Source organism: Rhinatrema bivittatum, chromosome 18, assembly GCF_901001135.1.
Source record: "Rhinatrema bivittatum chromosome 18, aRhiBiv1.1, whole genome shotgun sequence".
NCBI lineage: Eukaryota > Metazoa > Chordata > Amphibia > Gymnophiona > Rhinatrematidae > Rhinatrema > Rhinatrema bivittatum.
Window position 1 is genome coordinate 18,009,688 of NC_042632.1, and position 23,350 is coordinate 18,033,037.

The 23,350-nt window shown below is 41.1% G+C and overlaps 1 protein-coding gene across 1 annotated transcript in view; it reads right to left on the reverse strand.

Moving 5' to 3' along the window:
* Positions 1–23,350, reverse strand: part of TENM2 (teneurin transmembrane protein 2) — a 2,776,334-nt gene that overhangs the window by 350,258 nt on the left and 2,402,726 nt on the right. The window contains exon 10 of the mRNA XM_029583832.1: positions 766–971. Within this exon, the coding sequence (XP_029439692.1) occupies positions 766–971 (206 nt within the window). The remainder of the gene's footprint in view (positions 1–765; positions 972–23,350) is intronic.

Genomic DNA, 23,350 nt, shown 5'->3' on the forward strand with positions numbered 1-23,350 from the left:
TGATAAATTCCTAGGGAAAATCAAATGAAACTGAGTATGAAAGTCCCTAGGTATATGTAAGTGTTGTAGAAAGAATACACAGTTTACTCACTCAGCCACATTTGTATTCACATTTTTCCTCGCAGCAACATAATTCTCACCTCCAAGGAAAATGTTATTAGATAGCAAACCACTTAAACAGAAATGGTGCACAACCCTTGGCAAATACTAAGCACTAAAAGCTTGATTCACTCTTTGTTCCCACTGACACAGAATGGAAGAACATACTGAGTGAATCTAGCACTAAATATAATACGATTTCAGTGACAAATAAGATAAATGGACATGAATAACCAATCACAGGCCTTAAAGCGTGTCATGTGACTATACATTTTTTTCCCTCTTTTTGAGTAAAACTATGTCCTCCCGCTAAAGACCTGATTATGTTGAAACACAGTCTGGGTCGGGGTTGTGTAAGTTGGGAGAATAGTAATTACACAATACCACAATGCTGATAATGCACTTGCGCATCCAGATGTGCAATGGGCGATAGTTATTGGAATATCAAAGCATGATAGATAGAACGCGAGCACACTGTCTGCTGCACTGATTACAATCTGCTTTTCCCATGAGCAATTTTATTGTTGGGGGGGAGGGGGTTAATGCTGTTTTGTATGCAAAGGACCATCAGAACATTTCATGAGACAAGCCACAAAGGTAGTATGTTTTAGAAAGCCTTAGCATTTATATTTAGGTAAATCAGGCATTTGTCAGAGAGATGTATACCTGAGCATGTGACGGTGCCAGTCCTCTTCTGATGTAAACACCAAAAAGAGCGTCTTTCCCCAAGGAGATGTTGAACTTTAAGAACTGTGGTTGACTGATATGAATCTGAGAGCGCCAAAAAACCCCCGCTGGCACCTCCTGGGTGACCCTCCGTCCAACTTCTATCTCTCCAGTGTCTATGCTGCTGTTTCTAGGGGCCCACGGTCCTGGAAAAGAAGGAGTACCAGTAAAGAGAACAATTACTCAACTGATCACAGGTTTTTCTTAGCCCTCTTCCACCCTACCTCAACGAAGAAACAGTTTGCTTGCTGGGATTACATTCCACATCCTGGAGATATGTTTATTCTCCCACACTCTACGAACGACTCTATCCATTATTCCGTCAGTACCAGATGGGACTCCAAGAAGGAAAACAGAATTTTGGACTGGAACGTTGGCTCTGAACATTTAGAGAGTATTAATATGAAAAATATCGTTGCACAAATATGTGCTCTGTTTTTGTAATCCTCTTCAGCTGGCAGAGGGAAATAAAATATATTATTTTGTAGAGTGGTGTTTAGGATTGTCCCTATGAAAACTAAACTGCTGCTTCCTTCAAGAAATGCTGTGCCTGTTGACATTACATTTGATAGTAAGGGGTCAATTTTCAAGGGATTTTAGCATCTAGAACCTAAATTGGCTTCTTTAAAGACTAACTAGGCCTAAATTTAGCCACCTAAAGGGTGGGTAACTATGGGGAAAGTTAGGATGGGAAAAACGTTAGGCATCTAACACTGATTTTCAGCCCTTATCACCTAACTAAAATATAGAATGCTTTAACACTATTTATCTACAGGCTCCTACCAATCTGAATGGAGCCTTTTGCACTTTCATGTATACCATAAAATGTGCCCTGTTTTTCCACTAACCACTAAAGTTTTTTGTTTTTTTTTTAACTATAGAAATGTATGATTTGTGCTAGCAACTAATGAATAGGGAAGGTACATTTCAATGCCATTTCCATGGGTAAAACAGTTATTATTACCCATGGAAATAGGCTTTGAAAACATCACCCACCCCATCTGCAGGTAAAAGTATACAAATATGCCTGTATTTTAAGAGAAGTTCTTTCGGGTGAAGTTGAGCAGTGTTTAGAAATTATTTTAAATAACATTTTATTCACAGAATCAATTAGCAATAATGTACAAAAGGTAAAGAGAAATATAACATTCCATTAAGCTACGAGCTCAAACAATGCGGTTACACTTCTAGCAGATCAGCAAAAGAAAATTAGCAGAATCCTCTGAGTTTCATAAAATTGTAGCCCCACAGTCGCTCAATCAGTCAGACATCACTGTCATACACCCCACCTTCACCATATAATCATCTATGCTTGTACATAACCACTCCAATGTGGTTTGAAATTCTGGTGGGAGGTCATGCAAAACTGTATTCCACCATTTCATAAATCTGTTAAATTCCTGTGATGACCTTTGCACAAATCCATTTTTTCCATTTGAAAGATTTCTAAGATGATATGCATCCACGTATGTGTAGGGGGTACGGTATCATCTATCCATTTAAGCAGAATACATTTCCTTGCAATCATCAGAGAGATATTGATTATAGGTCTATGCACACTTGAAGTAGAGTCGTCAAATTCCATGAAACCCAATGTAGCACATACATTATTAGAAGGAAATTTTTCTTTAGTGAGCAGATTAATCTCGCTGAATATCCTAAGCCAAAATGGTTGCAGTGGAGCACATGTGAAAAAAAAACAATGTATAAACATCCCTCTGTCCTTCTGACATTTAATATAAGCATCTGTGTCTGTTAGTCCCAAATGAAAAAGCCTGACAACATAAGCGGAATATAAAACCTTAAATACCACTTCCCTAAGTCATAGTATTATGTAATTGACTATTTTTTAAAAAAAGTAATAGAAAAGTAAAAAATATATTTTTTTCAAAGAAAGATTGAGTAAAGTTAATAAATTTCTATAAAACAATAAATACAATAGGAGGTTTTTTAGACTAATGATTTTGCCCTTTACCAGGTTGACTTTTAAATTCGGTCAATCTGGCATCTGAAGTCTTTTCCTCCTTGTATTTATTTATTTATTTATTTAACATCTTTTTTATACCGACATTAAAATACACATCATATCGGTTTACATTGTAACGAAAGGTTGAAATTACATGGAACAAGGGGGGGGGGGGGGAACTGGGAGGGGATATGCGTAAGAGAGTAGGGGCTCAAAGGAGCCAGAAAAGTCAAGCAGGGGAAGGGGAAAAGGGAGATGAACATATTTACAAATTTACAACATTGCTCGTAGTCATGAGAGAGAACATAATTACATAATTACAATAGTGATGTGGATAGTGATGTGGATAAAATAAAAGAGTGGTATAGTTTTTTGTTTTGTTTTATTTTATATTTGGAAACTGCTGTGAAATTACCATGAGTAGTGGTATAGAAGTATCTTTCTTTAGTGAGCAGATTAAATAAAATAAAAATGACTCTGCACTGTCCTCATAGTGTACCAGACAGTTATCACATTTTTACCAGATAGTAATTTAGTATAGCTACTAATAAATAACTTTTCCATCTTCCACTGATCTTCTAATAAAGATATGGCCAATACATAGGGACCTTCGTTTTCAGCTTTTATTTTATTTTCCTTGGGAATTTCAATGCTATAACAAAAATAATTAGTGGAAAAATGAGTTTTTCACAGATTTTTTCTTCTGTTTGTTATATCAATCATTTTTTCACTGATTTGTTTTTTTTATAATATTGAAATTCCCAGGGAAAATAAAAAAAACTGAAAACAAAGGTCCCTAACAATATATAATTTCTAGTTTGCAAATATGCATACCAGTGCTTGTTGTGTAATGTATATTTTTGTTTCAGGGCTTCAAAGGAACAAATCATCATATCTTGAAAGTATATCAGCCACAAAATGAATCCCAGCATTATACCAGGATCTAAATATCCCTTCTCCTCCTTGGTGAATCATAGGATTCAGTCAAAAAATGTGTACGGGGTAATAACTAATTATTTCTAAGACATTTCCATGCTTTATGAACTGGTTTAATTAAGGAATGCAACTTCAACTGTGCAGGGAAATACTGACCAGACACATATATAACATTTATTGGACAACATAATATAAACAATTCCAATTCTATATTTCCCTTTGCTAGTCACCCAATGGCTTAATAGCCACAACTGACAAACTGTATTATATATGCAGATATCTGGCATGTTTATACCTCCCAGTTCTTTAGTTCTACATAACTTAATTCAGGGATTACTTTTGCACCAAAGAAATGCACTTAGATGCTTATGTAATAAAAGCACATCTGAGCTCTTTAACCAACAGGGAAAGATTTGTAGCACATATGTGATAAAGAAGATTGTGATAAATTGCAGGAAGACCTTGTGAGACTGGAAAATTGGGCATCACAATTGCAGATGAAATTAAATGTGGACAAGTGCAAGGTGAGGCATATAGGAAAAAATAACCCATGCTATAGTTACACAATGTTAGGTTCCATATTAGGTGCTACCACCCAAGAAAGGGATCTAGTCAGAGTGGATAACACATTGAAATAGTCAGTTCAGTGAGCTGCAGCATTCAAAAAAGCAAACAGAATGTTGGGAATTATTAGAAAGGGAATGGTGAATAAAACGGAAGATGTCATAATGCCTCTGTATCACTCCATGGTGAGATTGCAGCTTGAATACTGTGTACAATTCTGGTAGCCGCATCTCAAAAAAGATATAATTGCGATGGAGAAGGTACAGAGAAGGGTGACCAAAATGATAAGGGGAATGGAACAGCTCCCCTATGAGGAAAGACTAAAGAGGTTAGGACTTTTCATCTTGTAGAAGAGACGGCTGAGGGGGGATATGATAGAGGTCTTTAACAATGGGAGAGGTCTAGAACGGGTAGATGTGAATCGGTTATTTACTCTTTCAGATAATAGAAAGACTAGGGGGCACTCCATGAAGTTAGCATGTGGCACATTTAAAACTAATTGGAGAAAATTCTTTTTCACTCAGTGCACAATTAAACTCTGGAATTTGTTAAGAAAATAAGAACATAAGAAAATGCCATACTGGGTCAGACCAAGGGTCCATCAAGCCCAGCATCCTGTTTCCAACAGTGGCCAATCCAGGCCATAAGAACCTGGCAAGTACCCAAAAACTAAGTCTATTCCATGTAACCATTGCTAATGGCAGTGGCTATTCTCTAAGGGGTAGATTTTCAAAAAGCGTGATTTGGCGTACCCCTGTTGGCGCATCAGGCGCAAACAAAAGTACGCTGGATTTTAGTGCCGTTAGTATAGCTGTGCCGTTAGTATAGCTGTGTTTAAAAAAGGATTGGATGAGTTCTTGGAGGAGAAGTCCATTAACTGCTATTAATCAATTTAGGGAATAGCCACTGCTATTACTAGCAACAGTAACATGGAATAGACTTAGTTTTTGGGTACTTGCAGGTTCTTATGGCCTGGATTGGAAACATAATGCTGGGCTTGAATGGACCCTTGGTCTGACCCAGCATGGCATATTCTTATGTTCTTAGAAAGTAACATCTACCTACAAGGTCTTCAGATTAGTCAAGTATTTATACCTCAATAGGTGGGTCATCTAATAGCTCATGGTGAGGTGTTGGTTTAGGGTGTAGGGGCCAGTTTTACTGCAGAGTGAGATGTACGAACTGCACAGTACACCTCGATGAAGATTTGACATCATTTAGAGTGAGGAAAGTCTCACAAAGATGAAATTTCTACTATATTCTCTCATCCTAGCTTGATGGACTCTATAACACAGGGTACCATCAAGTTAGGGTGAGATAATATAGTAGAAATATTATCTTTGTGAGACTTTCCTCACTCCAAGTGATATCAAATCTTCATTGAGGTGTACTGTGCAGTTCGTACATGTTGCATCTATCAGGCTCAGACGACTTCGCCCGACATGCCTCACCTTTCTCTCAGCTTTCTCCACCAGCCTCGGGAGTATGGTATCTGTGGCATCTCCTTGCCGCACTCTCCGGCTTTCCCGGAGTGGCTCTGGCGCGGCATTCGGCCATCTTGACCTGAGGCCTCCTAGGGTGCGCGTGCGTCCCTACCTTTGTAGCAGTGTTGGCGCGAACCTCGGGGGCATCCCCCTTGAGTGATATCACTGCTTCCACATATTTAAGGTTGCCCATTTATTATTATTATTATTATTATTATTTATTTCTTTTGTATACCGACATTCGATCGAGATATCACATCGGTTTCCAGATAACAGGTTGAATAGAGCCGGAACTGCCCTATTTTTACATTGTAACAAGATAACAGTTGATTAAACAATTAATATAAGGAACATTGTAACATATGGATAAAATTAAAATTAAATATTAAATGTGGGTATATAGAAGTGGCATATAGCCTATATACAATATGTACAATATGACTTGGTTACGAGTAGGGTGGGGGACAGGGAAAAAGGGAGGATAGAGGGGGGAAGGAGGGGTTATGAGTTCGTGCAGGGTAGAAGTTATGCGGTAAGGCTTTCAAGAGCGTTTATTTTGGGATGTTGGGGTTCAGGAGGGAATGCTTTCAAGAACAGCCATGTTTTGAGCTGTTTTTTAAAGACTTGCGGTGAGGGTTCGTTTCTGAGCTGAGGGGGGAGGGAGTTCCACAGGGTAGGGCCAGCTATTGTAATGGCTCGTTTGCGTGTTGTATTGAGGTTAGCATTTTTAAGAGTTGGGATGGAGAGGAGACCTGAGTTGGAGGATCTGAGATTTCTTTGTGTGATATATGGTTGGATGGTGTTGTTTAGCCAGACCATTCTGTTGTTGTTTATTTTTTTGTGAAGAAGGGTGAGGGTTTTATACTGGATTCTTTGTGTGATGGGCAGCCAGTGGAGGTCTTTGAGAGTAGGTGTGATGTGGGAGGTTTTTCTGTGATTGGTGATAATTCTGGCAGCGGCGTTTTGTAGTACTTGGAGGGGCTTGATGTGGATTTCAGGAAGTCCAAGGAGGAGGGAGTTGCAGTAGTCGAGTTTTGAGAAAATAATTGATTGCAGTACTGTTCGGAAATCATGCGGTTGGAGGAGAGGTTTGAGTTTTTTAAGTGTTTGAAGTTTGTAAAATCCATCTTTGATTATATTGGAGATGTGTCGTTTAAAGTTGAGTTGGCTGTCGATGGTTACTCCTAGGTTTTTTGTGGATGGTGTGAGTGAGGTTCTTGATAAGTTTGGCATCACAGAGTTGTTTGCGCTTCCTGGGTTGTTTGAGGGGATGCTCTCGAGGGGGGAAGAGGGACGGTCGTCCTGGATGTGAATGATTTCTGTTTTGGCTTGGTTGAGGCAGAGTGATAGTTGTGATAGCAGTTGAGATAAATTTGAACTGAGTTTGTTCCATCTTTCCATGGTGAGTTCAATGGATTTGGTGATGGGGAGTAGAATTTGAATGTCGTCTGCATAAACGAAGTAGGTGAGGTTGGCATCAGAGAGGTATTTGCATAGTGGGAGGAGGTAGATGTTGAAGAGGGTCGAGGATAGTGAAGAACCTTGAGGGACGCCATGGGTGAGGGGTACTTGGGAGGATTCAGAAGAGTTTGTCTTGACAATGAAGGATCTGTTAGAGAGGTATGATTTGAACCAGTTGAGTGTAGTGTCTTGCAGACCGATCTCTTTAAGTCTGGTGAGGAGAATTCTGTGGTTGATGGTGTCAAATGCGGCTGATATATCGAGGAGGATCAGTAGGAAAGTCTTGCCACTGTCTCGGCCTCTGAGGATGGTGTCGGTGAGGGAGAGGAGGAGAGTTTCTGTGCTGTAGAATTTTCTGAAGCCGTGCTGTGTTGGATGGAGAAAATTGTGGGCGTCGAGGTGGTCTGTGAGTTGATTGTTGACAGTTTTCTCGATGATTTTTGCTAGGAATGGGACTCCTTGCTAGGAATAGGAATCCTTGCTGACTCTTGCCGAGTTAGCAAGGATCGGTATGCCCCGGTCTGAAGCTACTCTGCCGTTTCTATCCACTGGAAGCTATCTTCACCCTTTGGGGTTCTCTAACCTGGGTACCCGCTCCTCGGAGGCCCTCTGCTTATTTACAGGTGCCTATCCTCTTAGGTACTCACTCCTCGAGGGCCTGTGAGTCTTTCCTGGTGCCTGCTCCATTCTTCAACCTGCTGGAAATCCATCTATCAGCTACAGAGAGTGAGTACAACTTCTACCAGTCTGTCTCTCATCAGTTCCTCGTTACCTCTCTGCATCAGGCCCTACACCACCATTGTGGAATGGGTCTCCTCTGCTGAGGACCACGAACTGCTAACACTTAATCTCTCTACAGCTCATTGGGATTCTCTCTACTCATCTACGGGAGTGTGTTTAACATCTGCCAGTCTGTCTCTCCTACAGTGCCTTATTGGACATCTGCATCGGGGCCTTACACCACCATTGTGGGATGGGTCTCCCTTGCCAAGGATTGCAGACTGCTACCAGCTAACCTGCACTCTACTGCCACCTCTGGTGGTCATCCTAGCTGTACAATAAAATAAATAATCTCTGTGTTTGTGCTATTGAGTCTAGCCCAGTGCATGTCTCCCTATGGGGACTCCTCCCCATAGGAGATAACATCACTGTTGCCCCTGAGAATCCACCAAACACCTCGATATCATAACAGAACGTCTCACTCTGCATGTAAAACTGGCCCCAAAACCACCAACACCACCTCACCTCGAGCTATTAACTGATCTTCCTTTAGTCATATAAATAGTTGAATACTGTAAAGGCATCCCCAGAGGCTCTCTTTCTCTCTCCACTCCCCTTCCCTCTCTCTCTCCTGGCCCAAAAATGGCTGAAATGTAATATGCAAAGCTTATCACAAATTGCGTTATGTCTGTTTCAGGGATATCACACAGCTTAATGCCAGGAAAAAAGGCGTAGTTATTTCCAGCATTAAAACCAAGTGATTGCATACATTATGCTGTTGCACAGTTCAATATTGCTCCTCATGTTAATTAATCCCACCCAAATCCCTCCCCAATCCCACCCCTTCTAAAAATTTGCATTTGCGCCGTGCAATAATACAATTATCACGTGTTAATGCATTATTGTGTGCGTTAATGCCATAATGAATTTTTGATGCATGACCCTAATAGTTCATACAAATTTTGGCCATCGACCAGGATGAATATACCAAGCTATTTAAAAGCCTGATGAGTCCACAAAAATGGGGAAGAAAGTCCAGTATATATTGGTTGACTAGAGTTCATAGCAAGAATTTCAGATTTTTTGATCATTAACAACAGGGATAGTAACTTTCAAACAAGCAAATAGGCGCACATATACATGTGTGTCAGCGCGTGCCCAGGTAGGCAGCCATTTTATAACATGCACGCACATAAGCATGTATGTTATAAAATAGCCTAGGTACACATATATCTGCTGTTATGTAACGGGTTGTTTTAGTGTGCCCTTGGGCCTCAGCCTGACTCCAGACGGATCCAGGACCGAACCAAGGGTTGACGGCGTGTTCCACCATGGCTGATGGTCTTACCCTCTGCCAGGCCTGCAAGCTCCCAAGGCCAACAACAGGATGATGTTGGAATGTGAATGGTCCTCTGACCATTCCGAGCCCTTTCGGATAAAACATAAGCCCTTTAGGATAAAACATAAGCATTGTCAAGCTAAGTATAAAACATTGATAAGATAGGCGAAGAGAGAATTTGAAATGAAGTTGGCCATAGAGGCAAAAACTCATAATAAAAACTTTTAAAAATATATCCAAAGCAAGAAACCTGTGAGGGAGTTGGTTGGACCATTAGATGACAGAGGGGTTAAAGGGGCTTTTAGGGAAGATAAGGCCATTGCAGAAAGACTAAATTAATTTTTTGCCTCCGTGTTTACTAATGAGGATGTTGGGGAGATACCAGTTCCGGAGATGGTTTTCAGGGGTGATGAGTCAGACGAACTGAACGAAATCACTGTGAACCTGGAAGATGCAGTTGGGCAGATTGACAAACTAAAGAGTAGCAAATCACCTGGAACGGATGAAGGAACTCAAAATGAAATTTCTGATCTATTAGTTAAAATTTGTAACCTATCATTAAAATCATCCATTGTACCTGAAGACTGGAGGGTGGCCAATGTAACGCTAATATTTAAAAAAGGCTCCAGGGGCGATCCGGATAACTATCGACCAGTGAGCCTGACTTCAGTGCCAGGAAAAATAGTGGAAACTATTCTCAAGATCAAAATCGTAGCACATATAGAAAAACATGGTTTAATGGAGCACAGTCAACATGGATTTACCCAAGGGAAATCTTGCCTAACAAATCTGCTTCATTTTTTTGAAGGGGTTACTATGTGGATAAAGGTGAACTAGTAGATGTAGTGTATTTGGATTTTCAGAAGGTGTTTGACAAAGTCCCTTATGAGAGGCTTCTATGAAAACTAAAAAGTCATGGGATAGGAGGCAATGTCCTTTCGTGGATTACAAGCTTGTTAAAAGACAGGAAACAGAGAGTAGGATTAAATGGTCAATTTTCTCAGTGGAAAAGGGTAAACAGTAGAGTGCCTCAGGGATCTGTACTTGGACCGGTGCTTTTCAATATATATATAAATGATCTGGAAAGGAATACGACGAGTGATGTTATCAAATTTGTGGATGTTACAGAATTATTCCGAGTAGTTAAATCACAAGCAGACTGTGATACATTACAGGAGGACCTTGCAAGACTTGAAGATTGGGCATCCAAATGGCAGATGAAATTTAATGTGGACAATTGCAAGGTGTTGCATATAGGGAAAAATAACCATTGCTGTAGTTACACGATGTTAGGTTCCATATTAGGAGCTACCACCCAGGAAAAAGATCTAGGCATCATAGTGGATAATACTTTAAAATCGTCGGCTCAGTTTGCTGCAGCAGTCAAAAAAGCAAATAGAATGTTAGGAATTATTAGGAAGGGAATGGTTAATAGAACGGAAAATGTCATGCCTCTATATCGCTCCATGGTGAGACCACACCTTGAATACTGTGTACAATTCTGGTCGCCACATCTCAAAAAAGATATAGTTGCGATGGAGAAGGTACAGAGAAGGGCAACCAAAATGATAAAGGGGATAGAACAGCTTCCCTATGAGGAAAGGCTGAAGAGGTTAGGGCTGTTCAGCTTGGAGAAGAGACAGCTGAGGGGGGATATGATAGAGGTCTTTAAGATCATGAGAGGTCTTGAACAAGTAGATGTGACTCGGTTATTTTCACTTTCAAATAATAGAAGGACTAAGGGGCATTCCATGAAGCTATCAAGTAGCACATTTAAGACTAATCGGAGAAAATCATTTTTCACTCAACGCACAATAAAGCTCTGGAATTTGTTGCCAGAGGATGTGGTTTGTGCAATTAGTGTAGCTGGGTTCAAAAAAGGTTTGGATAAGTTCTTGGAGGAGAAGTCCATTAATGGCTATTAATCAATTTTACTTAGGGAATAGCCACTGCTATTAATTGCCTCAGTAGCATGGGATCTTCTTAGTGTTTGGGTAATTGCCAGGTTCTTGTGGCCTGGTTTTAGCCTCTGTTAGAAACAGGATGCTGGGCTTGATGGACCCTTGGTCTGACCCAGCATGGCAAATGTTCTTATGCTGCTTGGATCGGCATGGAGCAGCAGGCCTGGCCTGAGGTCGAGGGCAGACAGGCCTTGATACAAAGACATAACAGCAGGATTGATGCATCACGGAAGAGGACTTGACACCAAGGCTGATGCAGACGGCATCAGAGACGAGGGCTGGCACAAGACAAGACACCAAGGTAGCTGAAGACATGACACCAAGGCTGATTCGAAGACATCACGACCAATGGTCGATGTGATGGCATCCCGGACCAGGGTCGATGCGACAACATCAGGAACAAGACGTTGACATGATACCAAGAGTGATGCAACAGCATCCAGAACGAGATGAGGAACTTGACGAAGTCCAGACAAGACAAGAAGCTGGGCGGAAGGACATTAGCATTGTCTCTCAGGACGCCCTACTCAGTTCACCCGCGGAACTGAGTCACGGACCACCCTGTCCCACTGCGCGCCCTATACAGCCCAAGGAGGCTGGTCACGGACCACGCTGAGAATGGGACGAGCGCAGGGAAGGATCCAGTCAAAGCAGAACTCCAACGACGAAGCCGATGTCATCCGAAGCTCCACCAATAGCTGGCAGGACATGATGGCTCAGGAGCACAGGACACCAGTCCACCTGCAGGCTAGTCTCCACTCAGGAAAGACATCATCCAGGGACTACTGGCCTACAGGACCAGAAGGCTCAGGAGCGTTGACGAAACAGCAAAGGGCAGGACATCGAGGAACCAGGAACAACAGGAAGCGGAGAATCAAGACGAGACACCAGGACACCTGGACGAGGACCTCAGGCACGAAGACTTAACGACATGGCGTGACGTGACGTGACAACAAGAACTGCATGGAGAAGACAAAGATGACCTGACGGAGCTCTGGCAGGCAGGAGCCTCTAGTGAAGCAACTCCGATGCAAGGCAAAGACTGAATGATGGAGCAGCCCTTTCATAGGGCTGGGCAGGAAGTCCACTCCCTAGGTTGGGTCAGCCACACTTCCTGTGGCTGGCCCTTTAAATCTTGAAGCGAGGCGTGCGCCAGTGCCTAAGAGAGAGCAGGAAGCTTGTGCAGGACCGCGGACAGCAGCCTGCCCCGACGCACAATGTAGGAAGAGGCAGGGCTGGCCTGAGACGCAGGCCCGATGTAGGCAGTGGCTCCAGTCGCTGCAGGAGACCCCGGGGGCAGCTCCTGCCACTAATCCAGCCCGGGGATGCGGCCTCCTGGCCGCGAAGATGTCATTAACGCCGGCGGCGGCTCCAGCCACAAAGATGGAAGGAAGTCCGCAGCACCAGCCGCGGCGAAGAGGGATATCCGTGGCGGCCTCTGGGCCGTGTGGGAACACACAAGTCCGTGGCTCCAGCCATGCAGGCAGGCCCGATGGCGGCGTCCTGCCGCGTCGGTGAAGCAGCGGCAGCATAGGGTGAGTGAAGCCTGTTCGCGGGGGGACAAGCAGGCAGCGTTCATAACAGTTGCATTAAATTTTAATATCATAAAACTGTGACATTTTTATCTGTGCTTTGCAATTGTATTCTTTTATTTAAAAGTTGAATATTTCTCATTTTAGTATGTAATATATATATTTTGATATTAATATTATGGAATAGTCTATATTGACTGAAAGAGGATTGATTGTGCAATATTAGGCCTAGATTAATCATTCTGCTACATTTATAGTTGAATGATGAGCCATGTTTAAAAAGTGGTGGGGGCAAAATTGTTTTGCCTGCCGTGGTTGTGGCCAGGCCACGGGAAAAGGTGTGGTTATTTTCTGCAGTGCTGCAGGCAATAATGTAGTCATAATTCTGCCCAAATGATGCTGGGACATCTCTGCCCATCCCCCACGCACACTCCTCTCCTTCCCCTAATTTGCATTGTACTGCCGTGATGCACCCGGTATCACGAGCGATAGGGCCTTATCACATGCAATAAAGACATAATGCACACGATACCAGCACATCGCAGTTTAATGAATGACCCAGTTAATTTGTTGCTTTTCACTATATAATCTTACTTTTGTGCTAACTTTTAACTAATTAGCTGATAATTTAATGTTTTGCAGCCCCTGACACAGCCCTGTCACTGGACAAAACTCGGCTTGAGTCTGGCATACTTTGCTTTTTAATTTGTGAATTAATGGAACATTCTAAATAAAGATATCTAAGGTGATTGGTCAATTTCTTTTTTGTTCGCCTCCTGGCTCTATTTGACCGTCTTCTGTATTTTTGTTTGGACCGACTTTACTTCGGAAAATGTCCTTCTCACCATGGAAGGCCATCCTTAGCTTTGAAGATGGACATCTTAATGATTTATTACCTTGGGAACCATTTTTCAAGGATAACAAGGTATTCGAGGACTTTTTAAAGAAATGGGAAGATACAATTAGTCACAGCAAAAGACTAGTTAGGAGTAATTTACATGCCTCTACCCAGGTGGAATACTGCCATTTATAAAGATCTAGAATATTTAAAACAAAATTTATTTATTTATTTATTTATTTATTTATAATTTTTTTATATACCGCCGCTCATCAAAGATCTCACGTCGGTGTACAGTGAACAGGAACTTACGCCGGAGCGTTATACATTTAACAGGGTTATATAATCGTTATACATTTAACAATAGTAAAAAATATAAATATTTGAACATAAAGCAAGTAGAGTCTTTTAAAAAACAACTATAATTTAGGTGTAACTTAACAGAGCTGAGTTAAACAGAACTGGAGAAGAAAGGTAGAAATAAAAGGTAGAAATCATAGAAATGATCTATGTTTTGATGTTATTTACTCTGATTATAAGAAAAACCTTGAAAATTTCACAAAAGATCTTAAATCTTCTAAATTTGATAAATTTAAGCATGATGAGTCTGATTATAAAAACAATAATGTCAACCCTTGGCATCGCCAATTTAGATCAACGATTAAACATAATAGAGATAATTCCATGATATACAAGCAGAAAATAAATCCTCCACAAAAGAAAAAAAGAAGGTACTAAATGTTAGTCCTGCTAATGAAAGGAATGTAAAACATATGCGTAGAATTTCAGATGAGCCTCCGGGTCCTTCTGCACCATTATTCTCTATGGCAAGTTCACAAGCACCCCAACACCATCAAACTGATCATAGGAGTGAACAGGTTTTTCAGTTAGAAAAAATATGGTGAGATTCAACAAATCACGAACAATACCCAAACAAATGGGAAAGTCAAGGGTATAGGGGAAGAGGCAAGGGAAAAGAGAGAGGAAAAGTACTCTACAACCCATACCATTAATACCTCAGTAAACGCCCACAAGATTATTAATATTTCAGAATATATATTAAACAAAAATGAGATTTCATTTCTAAGTAAGAGACTTTTGTCACTATACTGGCTTACAAAACATTCTGCACCAGAGTAGAACTTTTTAAGTTTGTTAGAAAAAGTAAAATTATTGATTTTTTCTCCAATAAAAGTAGTGGTAACATTAAGCATTCCATCATCAAATGTTCTAGTAATTGGGTTCCCACAGGTACCACGAACCCCTATACACAGTTACAAAACTCTTGTCCTAAAAGATTTGGCAAAAGTTCAAGCTATTTTAACATCAAGAAAGTAGAAAGAAAAGCAATTAAAACATTATGACAAGATACCAACATTGTAATTAAACCAGCAGACAAAGGTGGTAGTATAGTTATTATGGATCGCCATAAATATGTTGCTGAAATCAGAAGACAACTCTCAGATACTAACTTCTACACACAATTAAATAAAGATCCAATCATTCGGATCAAACAAGAAATTGATTCTCTTTTAACCATAACTAAAACAGCAGGTTATTTGTCTGACAAATAGATTTCTTGACTGTATGGTACCCTATTATGCCTACAATATATATTTTGCCGAAGATACACAAATTCCTAACTTCCCCATCTGGTAGACCTATTGTTTCAGCAATTGGCTCGCTCTTAGAACCTCTCTCAATTTTTATTGACCATTTTCTTAGACCACTTGTTCCCATCTTATGTAAGAGACTCAACGGGCATTATTACTATACTAGAAAATATGTATATTATATATAATGAAATCTTACTTGTTTGTTTAGATAAGGCCCTAAGATACATGATAACGGCCACATTGTGACAATGCCACGCTAATTAGGGGAAGGGGAGAAGTGTGGGTGGGATTTGGGCGGGGTTATGTGCAGCAATAATGTGGAAAACATTATTGCTGGCAGCACCGCGAGAAATAACACCACCTTTTCCCGTGGTGCTATGGGGGTGATAGTCTGCAGCATGGCCGCACTGCAGCAAAACTGCACCGCTGCGATGCAGCCAGCTTCCCACTATCCCCACCCTTTTTTTTTTCACAACTCATTATTCTGCTATAAATATAGCAATTATGAATCTAGGGGTAAGTTTGAAGAAAGATTTTTAAAAGATAATGACTATTCAAGCAATATTAAATTATGGCACAGATATATTGATGATGTATTTTTAGTATGGAAAGGTGATGTCGATAAATTAAACTTATTCCATAATGGTTGAATAGTCTTGATACCAATCCTAAATTTAGCATGGTCTTTGATAAAGTATCTATTTCATTTCTAAATATACGTATTACATTCAGTGAAGGAAGATTTTATACTGACATATATTGCAAGCCCACAGATACAAAACAACTATTAGATTATAACAATTGCCATAGTAGGGCCCTCAAAAATAACCTCCACACTCACAATTTTTAAGATTTCGCAGATTATGTACTAAAGAAGAGATATTTGAATTAAGATCAGTTGAAATGAAATTAATACTTAGAAATAAAAATTACCCGGACAAGCATATTGACACAGGTTATAAACATGCATTAGAACAAAATAGACGAGATTTGTTGAAACCAAAAAAGAGAGAAAATATTAATATTGTTGTCTGTCCATTGACATTTATAAATAGGTCAAGTAATATTTGTAAGGACATTGGACAATAGTGCAGAGTATGAAAAACGAAAATAAAAAATTGATTGCTAATAAATGTGAAAAAAATATAAAGACTATGTTAGTACCATCGGCATTTCCACAGAAAGGATAGATATCAGACAACTGGGACATCACCTTTGTAGCTCATGTTCAGTCTGTAAAGTCAATGTTAAAACAGACAGTATCAATATATTCGGTCAAGAAAAAACATTTAAATTAAAGAGCTTTACAAATATAAAAGCAGCAGTGTAATTTATGCCACAAGTTGTCCTTGCGACAAATGGTAGATAGGCAAAACAATTCAACCATTGAACAAAAGAATAATTGAACATAGAAGTGCAATCAATAGGAGACTGGAGGGTAAACCTACAGTATTCTATTTCAGCCAACCATGCTTTTGACGATTATAGATTTTGTGTAATAGATAAACCAAGATTAAATTGCAGAGGTGGTAAGATATTTTATTGCTTAGACTTGAACATGGTTATATATTCAAATTTAATACTGTTATTTCTTTTGGTCTAAATGTTGATTTTTCTGTTTTCTTATAGCTTTTTTATGTTATGTCTCTATGGTCAATGTATATATCATGAAAGTTAATGCAAGCATGAAATACTTTTTTCCATTTTTTTTATACATTTATTAGTTTATTTTTATTGGACACATGTCTACACAATTCAGCCAATTACTCTAAACACTCATTATAAATTAATGTAATTATTAATCACATTGAGATATACTTTTTCATTAATAGAGAACACATATTTTAGTTACATTTGTATACAGTTATTTTTATTCATCTATCACTTATTTCTATACTATAGCTTTTATCTCCCATTTTATTACAAATATTTCCCATTTTATTACAGACAAAATTTATTATATATAGTTTTTACCAAACATTCTTCTAGATTCATCAAAATGCGAAACTAATGCATTGATAATGCCCACGTTAAGAAAAAGGGGCATGTTTAGGAAAATTTTAGAATTAATGCACTGACTAGTAACTTACCACTTTGCATCATATGGTATGGTAAACATAGCACAACCTGCACTGAAAGAGAGAGAGACTATCTATAAGGCTTGCATAGTAGTGAAGTACTTATATCTCTATAGGAGGGCCACCTAATAGGTCGAGGTGAGGTGTTGGTGGTACTTTAGGGTTTAGGGGCTAGTTTCACAAGTAGAGTGAGACATATGAACAGCACAGTACACCTTGGTGAAGATTTGACGTCATTTGGAGTGAGGAAAGTCTCACAAAGATGAAATTTCTACTATGTTCTCTCACCCTAACTTGATGGACTTTATAACAGGGTACCATCAAGCTAGGGTGAGAGAACATAGTACAAAATTTCATCATTGTGAGACTTTCCTCACTCCAGATGATGTCAAATCTTCACCAAGGTGTACTGTGCTGATGCTCCTTCAGCTTCCCTCGATGCTTGGCCTGGTCCTTCCTTAGTGATGAAGCTGATGATGAGGAACCTCACATCCTCAGCTTACAGATAGATGGTGGTCAGTTTCTGGTGCCCCTATCTACCGATGGCACCAAGTCTCACCAATGTCAATGGTGCAGTGTCCATTGGTGCGGCTCCAAGTCCGTCAATGCCGATGGCTCAGTCTTGATTGGCCTGAAGATTTACGCCATCCTATCAAGCCGAAGATGACGTTCCTTGAGGTCATTTATGAGCATAAGTGGAAACCCTGGATGTCATGTGGTAGCCCTCAGGCAGAGGACACATGTTTGTTATTAGTCTGCTGTCTGGTGGGAGGAGCAACCAGATAGTTCTGTTAATAATGGCTCCTAAAGGAGGAGGAGTCAGCAAGCATGTAGTATCTCGGATATCATCTTGCTAAGGAATAGCAATCTGTAATGAATCTGATACAGTTGTGGGTGGATCCCTGGGCCGGTGGTAGATGACCACACCCTCGGGAGGATATCCTGAGAGGGACCACCAGCTAGGCTTGAGTATGGAGACAGACACACATTAGTTCTTTTATTAAACAGGTTTTTTTAAAAACCACCAGAGGTGGAGGTAGTGAGCTGATATGCCCGGCAGGGCTGTAGTCCCTCAGGTACTGGAACAGCTATCCAGGATGGCTGAGCTGTTAAGAAACTGTAGAAAAGTGAGTAGGCAGAGTAGGCAGAGTTCATGAACAGAACTAGATGACAAAACTCACATAAGTTCTCAAGGAATCTCAGGAGCTGAAAAGGTTTAGGCCTTCGAGGAACGAGTACCTGGTTCCAGGGAAAGCTCTGAGAGAGCGATGGTAACTCACAATTGTTTGTAGCAGTGATAGCTTCCAAGCAGTAGAGAATCTTCAGTGTCCAGGAACATGGGCCCTCGAGGAGTGAGTACCGGTTCCTATCTGTAATCTAAAAGTAAAGAAAAACAGCGAGGCCCCCGAGAAGCGGGTATCTCTGGTAAGTCCAAGGAGGCAGAATAGCTTGGGGGGAGTAGTCCGTAGGTAGCGAGACACAATCCCATACCCAACCCCTTGCTAACTCAGTTAGATAGCGAAATAGAGACCTTTAAATATTGGAAGCGGATGACATCATCTCAGGGGGACATCCCTGAGGTTCGCGCTCTTGCTGGTACTTCAATCAGAGCACGCGAGTGCACGCCCTAGGTCTTCAGGCAACATGGCAGATCTGCAACGTCGAGCCGGTCCGGGGATGCCGGAGAGAGATGGCATGGAGACGCCACGGCAGCCAGCCATCCATCAGACCAAGAGGGAGTCACCACAGAGGTAAAGAGGGCGGAATGAGGACGTCGAGCAGTGACGGTCGCAACAATGTCTCATGGGGGTCCGTAATGGATATGGTCCTCGAGCACAGAGGAGAGGGCATCACTGAAAACCAGATGTGGACATAATGGGATGAAATAAAAGGGATGCAAACCAAAATTGATGGTGGCGGGCATCAATGGCTGGTGGGCACAGATGTACCACAGCTGCAGGGGAATCAACTGCAAAAGGAAACTTACCAGAAGAGTCATAAACCCTGACTAGGAACACAGTGTCAAACACCATGAAGAAAACCCACAAAACATGAGAAAAAGAGAAAAAAAGGGAACATTTTCCACAAGGCCAAAAATCCACAGTGACTTCACTCACACCGCGATGTTTACAACTCTGCAGAGAAAGAGACATGGACGTGAACGTGTGGTATAGGGCATGCTGAGCATGCTCAGTGTTGTAAGTCAAAGTTCTAGAAACTGTGACATACGTTTTTCATGTTGGGACTCCATCTGATGATGTCACCCATATGTGAGGACTACCATCCTGCTTGTCTTTGGAGAACTGCATTTTATAACAGACGTGCGTCCAGTCGAAAACCAGTTTCGACTGTTCATCTGCCAGTTTGCCCAATGTTCAGATAGGTTTTCCAAACCCCCCAGTTCTTTAGCCTGCACTCTCCCCAGTTACCTCAGATCCCTCAAAGACCAAAGATGCCTGGAATTTATTTTTTCTTTTCAGACTTACACGTCATCCATAGCAGAAGTAAACGTACATGACATTGAACCTGAATGTGTGCACATCTCTTAGCCACGTCCCAGAACACCCATGTCCCGCTTACATCCAATCCCTTTTTTGTCCAGTGGGAGATGTGCGGGCATCTGCCCACCTTATAAAATTGAGTGGACACATGCTAGATGCTTACCTATCTCCCCAATTCGATGTGCGTCCAACTTTGAAAATTCACCTTTAAGCCAACATAAAACTGCCAATCTTTTGAAATATAGATATTATTTCAGGGATTGATTTCTCAGCATCTGTCACTAAACGCAGACTATCATCTGCACACAAAATGAGTTTACATCCATGCCCTTCTATCTGAATCCCTTTAAATACTGTATTTTGTCTCAATTTAATAGCTAGGGGTTCCAAAGTCAAAACAATTAAGTGGGGACAGCGGACACCCTTGTCTCGTTCCACGAAACAAATTAAACTCATTGGTAACATTTTCATTAATTGGAATCCTCGCTTTAAGCTGATCATATGATCTGTTAATATATTGAAGAAGATGCCTTGAAACCAAATCTATCTAATATCCAAAAAAGATAGTCCCGGCTACATTTATCAAAAGCTTAAAAAGCCTACTCACAGGAAGATTTAACTTTATGTACAACTGCCAAAATTTCACATTTTAGTAGCCTGCCTCCTCGCCACATATCCCACTTGATCTGTAAGAATTAAACCTGGCAATATTATTTTCAACCTTTCTGCTAATATTTTAGCTAGTAATTTACTATTTTGGTTTATTAAGGACATGGGTTGGTATGAGGAAGGCAAAGAAGGATCTTTATCTTTCATTAACAAAACTGTAATCAATGCAAAATTTCCCATTTTGTGATGTTTCACTGTGGCCGGCCCTCACTCACCTCGCACCTGCCTGCGCCTCCAGCTGCTGACCGCCGCCATCATCCAGGTCTTTCATAGGCATGCTCGCATATCCCTAACAACTAAGAAGTCCCTGCAGCGGGAAAGTGTCCCACGGCACTGCTGGATTGCATCACCACAACCTGGGTATTTTAGCTTCAGCTGATCTCTGAGTAAAAGCCTCAGCAACAGGTCCTCCTATGTCTGCAATGCTTGTTGCCACCGCATCTAAAAAAAGATATAGTTGCACTGGGGAAGGTATGGAGTAAGGTGACCAAAATGATAAAGGGGATGGAACAGCTCCCCTATGAGGAAAGGCTAAAGAGGTTAGGGCTGTTCAACTTGGAGGGGGGATATGATAGAAGTCATTACAATCATGAGAGGTCTAGTACAGATATATCTGAATCAGTTATTTATTCTTTCAGATACCAGAAGTACTAGGTGGCACTCTTTGAAGTTAGCAAGTAGCACATTTAAACTAATCAAATAAATTTCTTTTTCACTCAACGTACACTTAAGCTTTGGAATTTGTTGCCAGAGGATGTGGTTAATGCAGTTAGTAAAACTGGGTTTAAAAAAGGTTTGGATCAGTTCTTGGAGGAGAAGTCCATTAACTGCTATAAATCAAGTTGACTTAGGGTGTAGCCACTTCTATTACTGGCATCAGTAGCATGCAATCTACTTAGTGTTTGGGAACTTGCCAGGTGCTTGCAACCTGGATTGGCCACTGTTGGAAACAGGATACTGGGCTTGATGGACCCTTGGTCTAACCCAGTATGGCAATTTCTTATTTTCTTATGCCTCAACCTTCGCTTGCTTATTGACTCTGCCTGACCACTGAATGCCTTGACCCTTGCCTGGATTTAGTTGCCATCTGTCCGCTGCCTGCCTGGACCCTCCAGCTCCCCTATCATTATAATCATCCATTATACCTGAAGAGTGGAAGGTGGCCAATGTAACCCTGATATTTAAAAAGGGCTCCAGGGGTGATCTGGGAAATGTAGACCAATGAGCCTGACTTCAGTGTTGGAAAAATCATGGAAACTATTCTATAGATCAAAATCATAGAGCATATAGAAAGACATGGTTTAATAGAACACAGCCAGCATGGATTTACCCAAGGGAAGTCTTGCCTAACAAATCTACGTTTTTTGGAAGGGATTAATAAACATGTGGACAAAGGTGAACCAGTAGTTGTGGTGTATTTAGATTTTCAGAAGGCGTTTGACAAAGTCCCTCATGAGAGGCGTCTAAGAAAACTAAAAAGTTATGGGATAGGAGGTGATGTCTTTTTGTGGATTGCAAACTGGTTAAAAGACAGGTAACCTAGAGTAGGATTAAATAGCCTTCCCCAGTACAGCGGCAGTTTCCAAGGTGCTCAGCGTGTTTAAATTCAGCACCATGGCACCTTGGATGTAGAAATTCACTGGAACCTGAAAAAATCATTGCAGGACCAAAAATTCAACGTAGAAAATTGTTGTTTAACCCCTGAAGCAGCTGTAGCGGAACATGATATCATGTTGGGCTTGACAAGACTACAATGTTCAAAAAAAAGGGGAAGTAATTGATTTTTTCATTTTTTCACTTTTTGGTGTTATTTAAAAATTTGGAAAAGCATTTTAAAAACAGTATGGACTGATGATTAAATGAACCCCTGTCAGTTTATTGATGGAACATAATTCATGTTCTAAGAGACGAGAAAGGATGGTATGATGGTCCTATATAAGTTTATAATATACTTTTTCTAAAAAATCTTTATTATTTGGCAATAGGTGTTCTATTATATATGATGGTTATGGGGTCATCTTGTGACCTCAAGTTAGTGTAAAGTTTGGTCGGTCATAGGATAGCCCCCTTGACCGGCCGTACTCACCCTGGAATGCCACAAGTTGCCACCGTGCTAAGTATACTGCTGATGCCTTCCTTTTTGGCTCCCGCGTGTTGCCCTAGGTGCACGCATATCACCTAATACAGGCCCTGCAGTGCTGCAAGCAGAGATGACAAGCAGCACAGATTTAAATCCCGGCTGTGCTTCAGCCAATGCCTCAAAAACAGGTCCTCCTGCCTTGCAGTGCATGTTGCCACTCCCATGCCTTGTCTTGCTGTTCCTGTGACTGTCTCGTTATCCTGCTGTCTTGCCTTGTCCATGCCCTTGCCCTGCTTCCGTTGCCTTGCGCTGTTCGTCTTGCCCTATCTTGTCCTTCAGTGTCTACTCTCTGTCTGTCATGTCTGTCTTAGTCTGATTCTCCGGGTCTGACCTCTGCCTTCAATTCTAACATCATCTGTCACTGCCTGCCCTGATTCTTGGACTGGACCCGGATATTATCTGCTTGCTGTCTGCCTTGACCCTTGTCTTAGACCCAGACATTGTCTGCTTGCTGTCTGACATGACTACTGCCCATACCTGGACTTTCTCTGACCACTCCTTAAGGGACACTCGCCTAAGCCTTGCCAGCCCCTGGAACCCAAAGGCTTAACCCACAGAAAACGGGGCTGGTACAGGTGAAGCTCCAGTTCCAGTCCCATTAAGATCATGTCCACCAGCTGTCAGCGTGGGCCTAGTAGGTTCGCCTACTAGACTGCTTCAACCATGCCACAGGACATGGGCTCACAATCATGAGAGTTTGCTGAGGCCATGAGCTCAGTG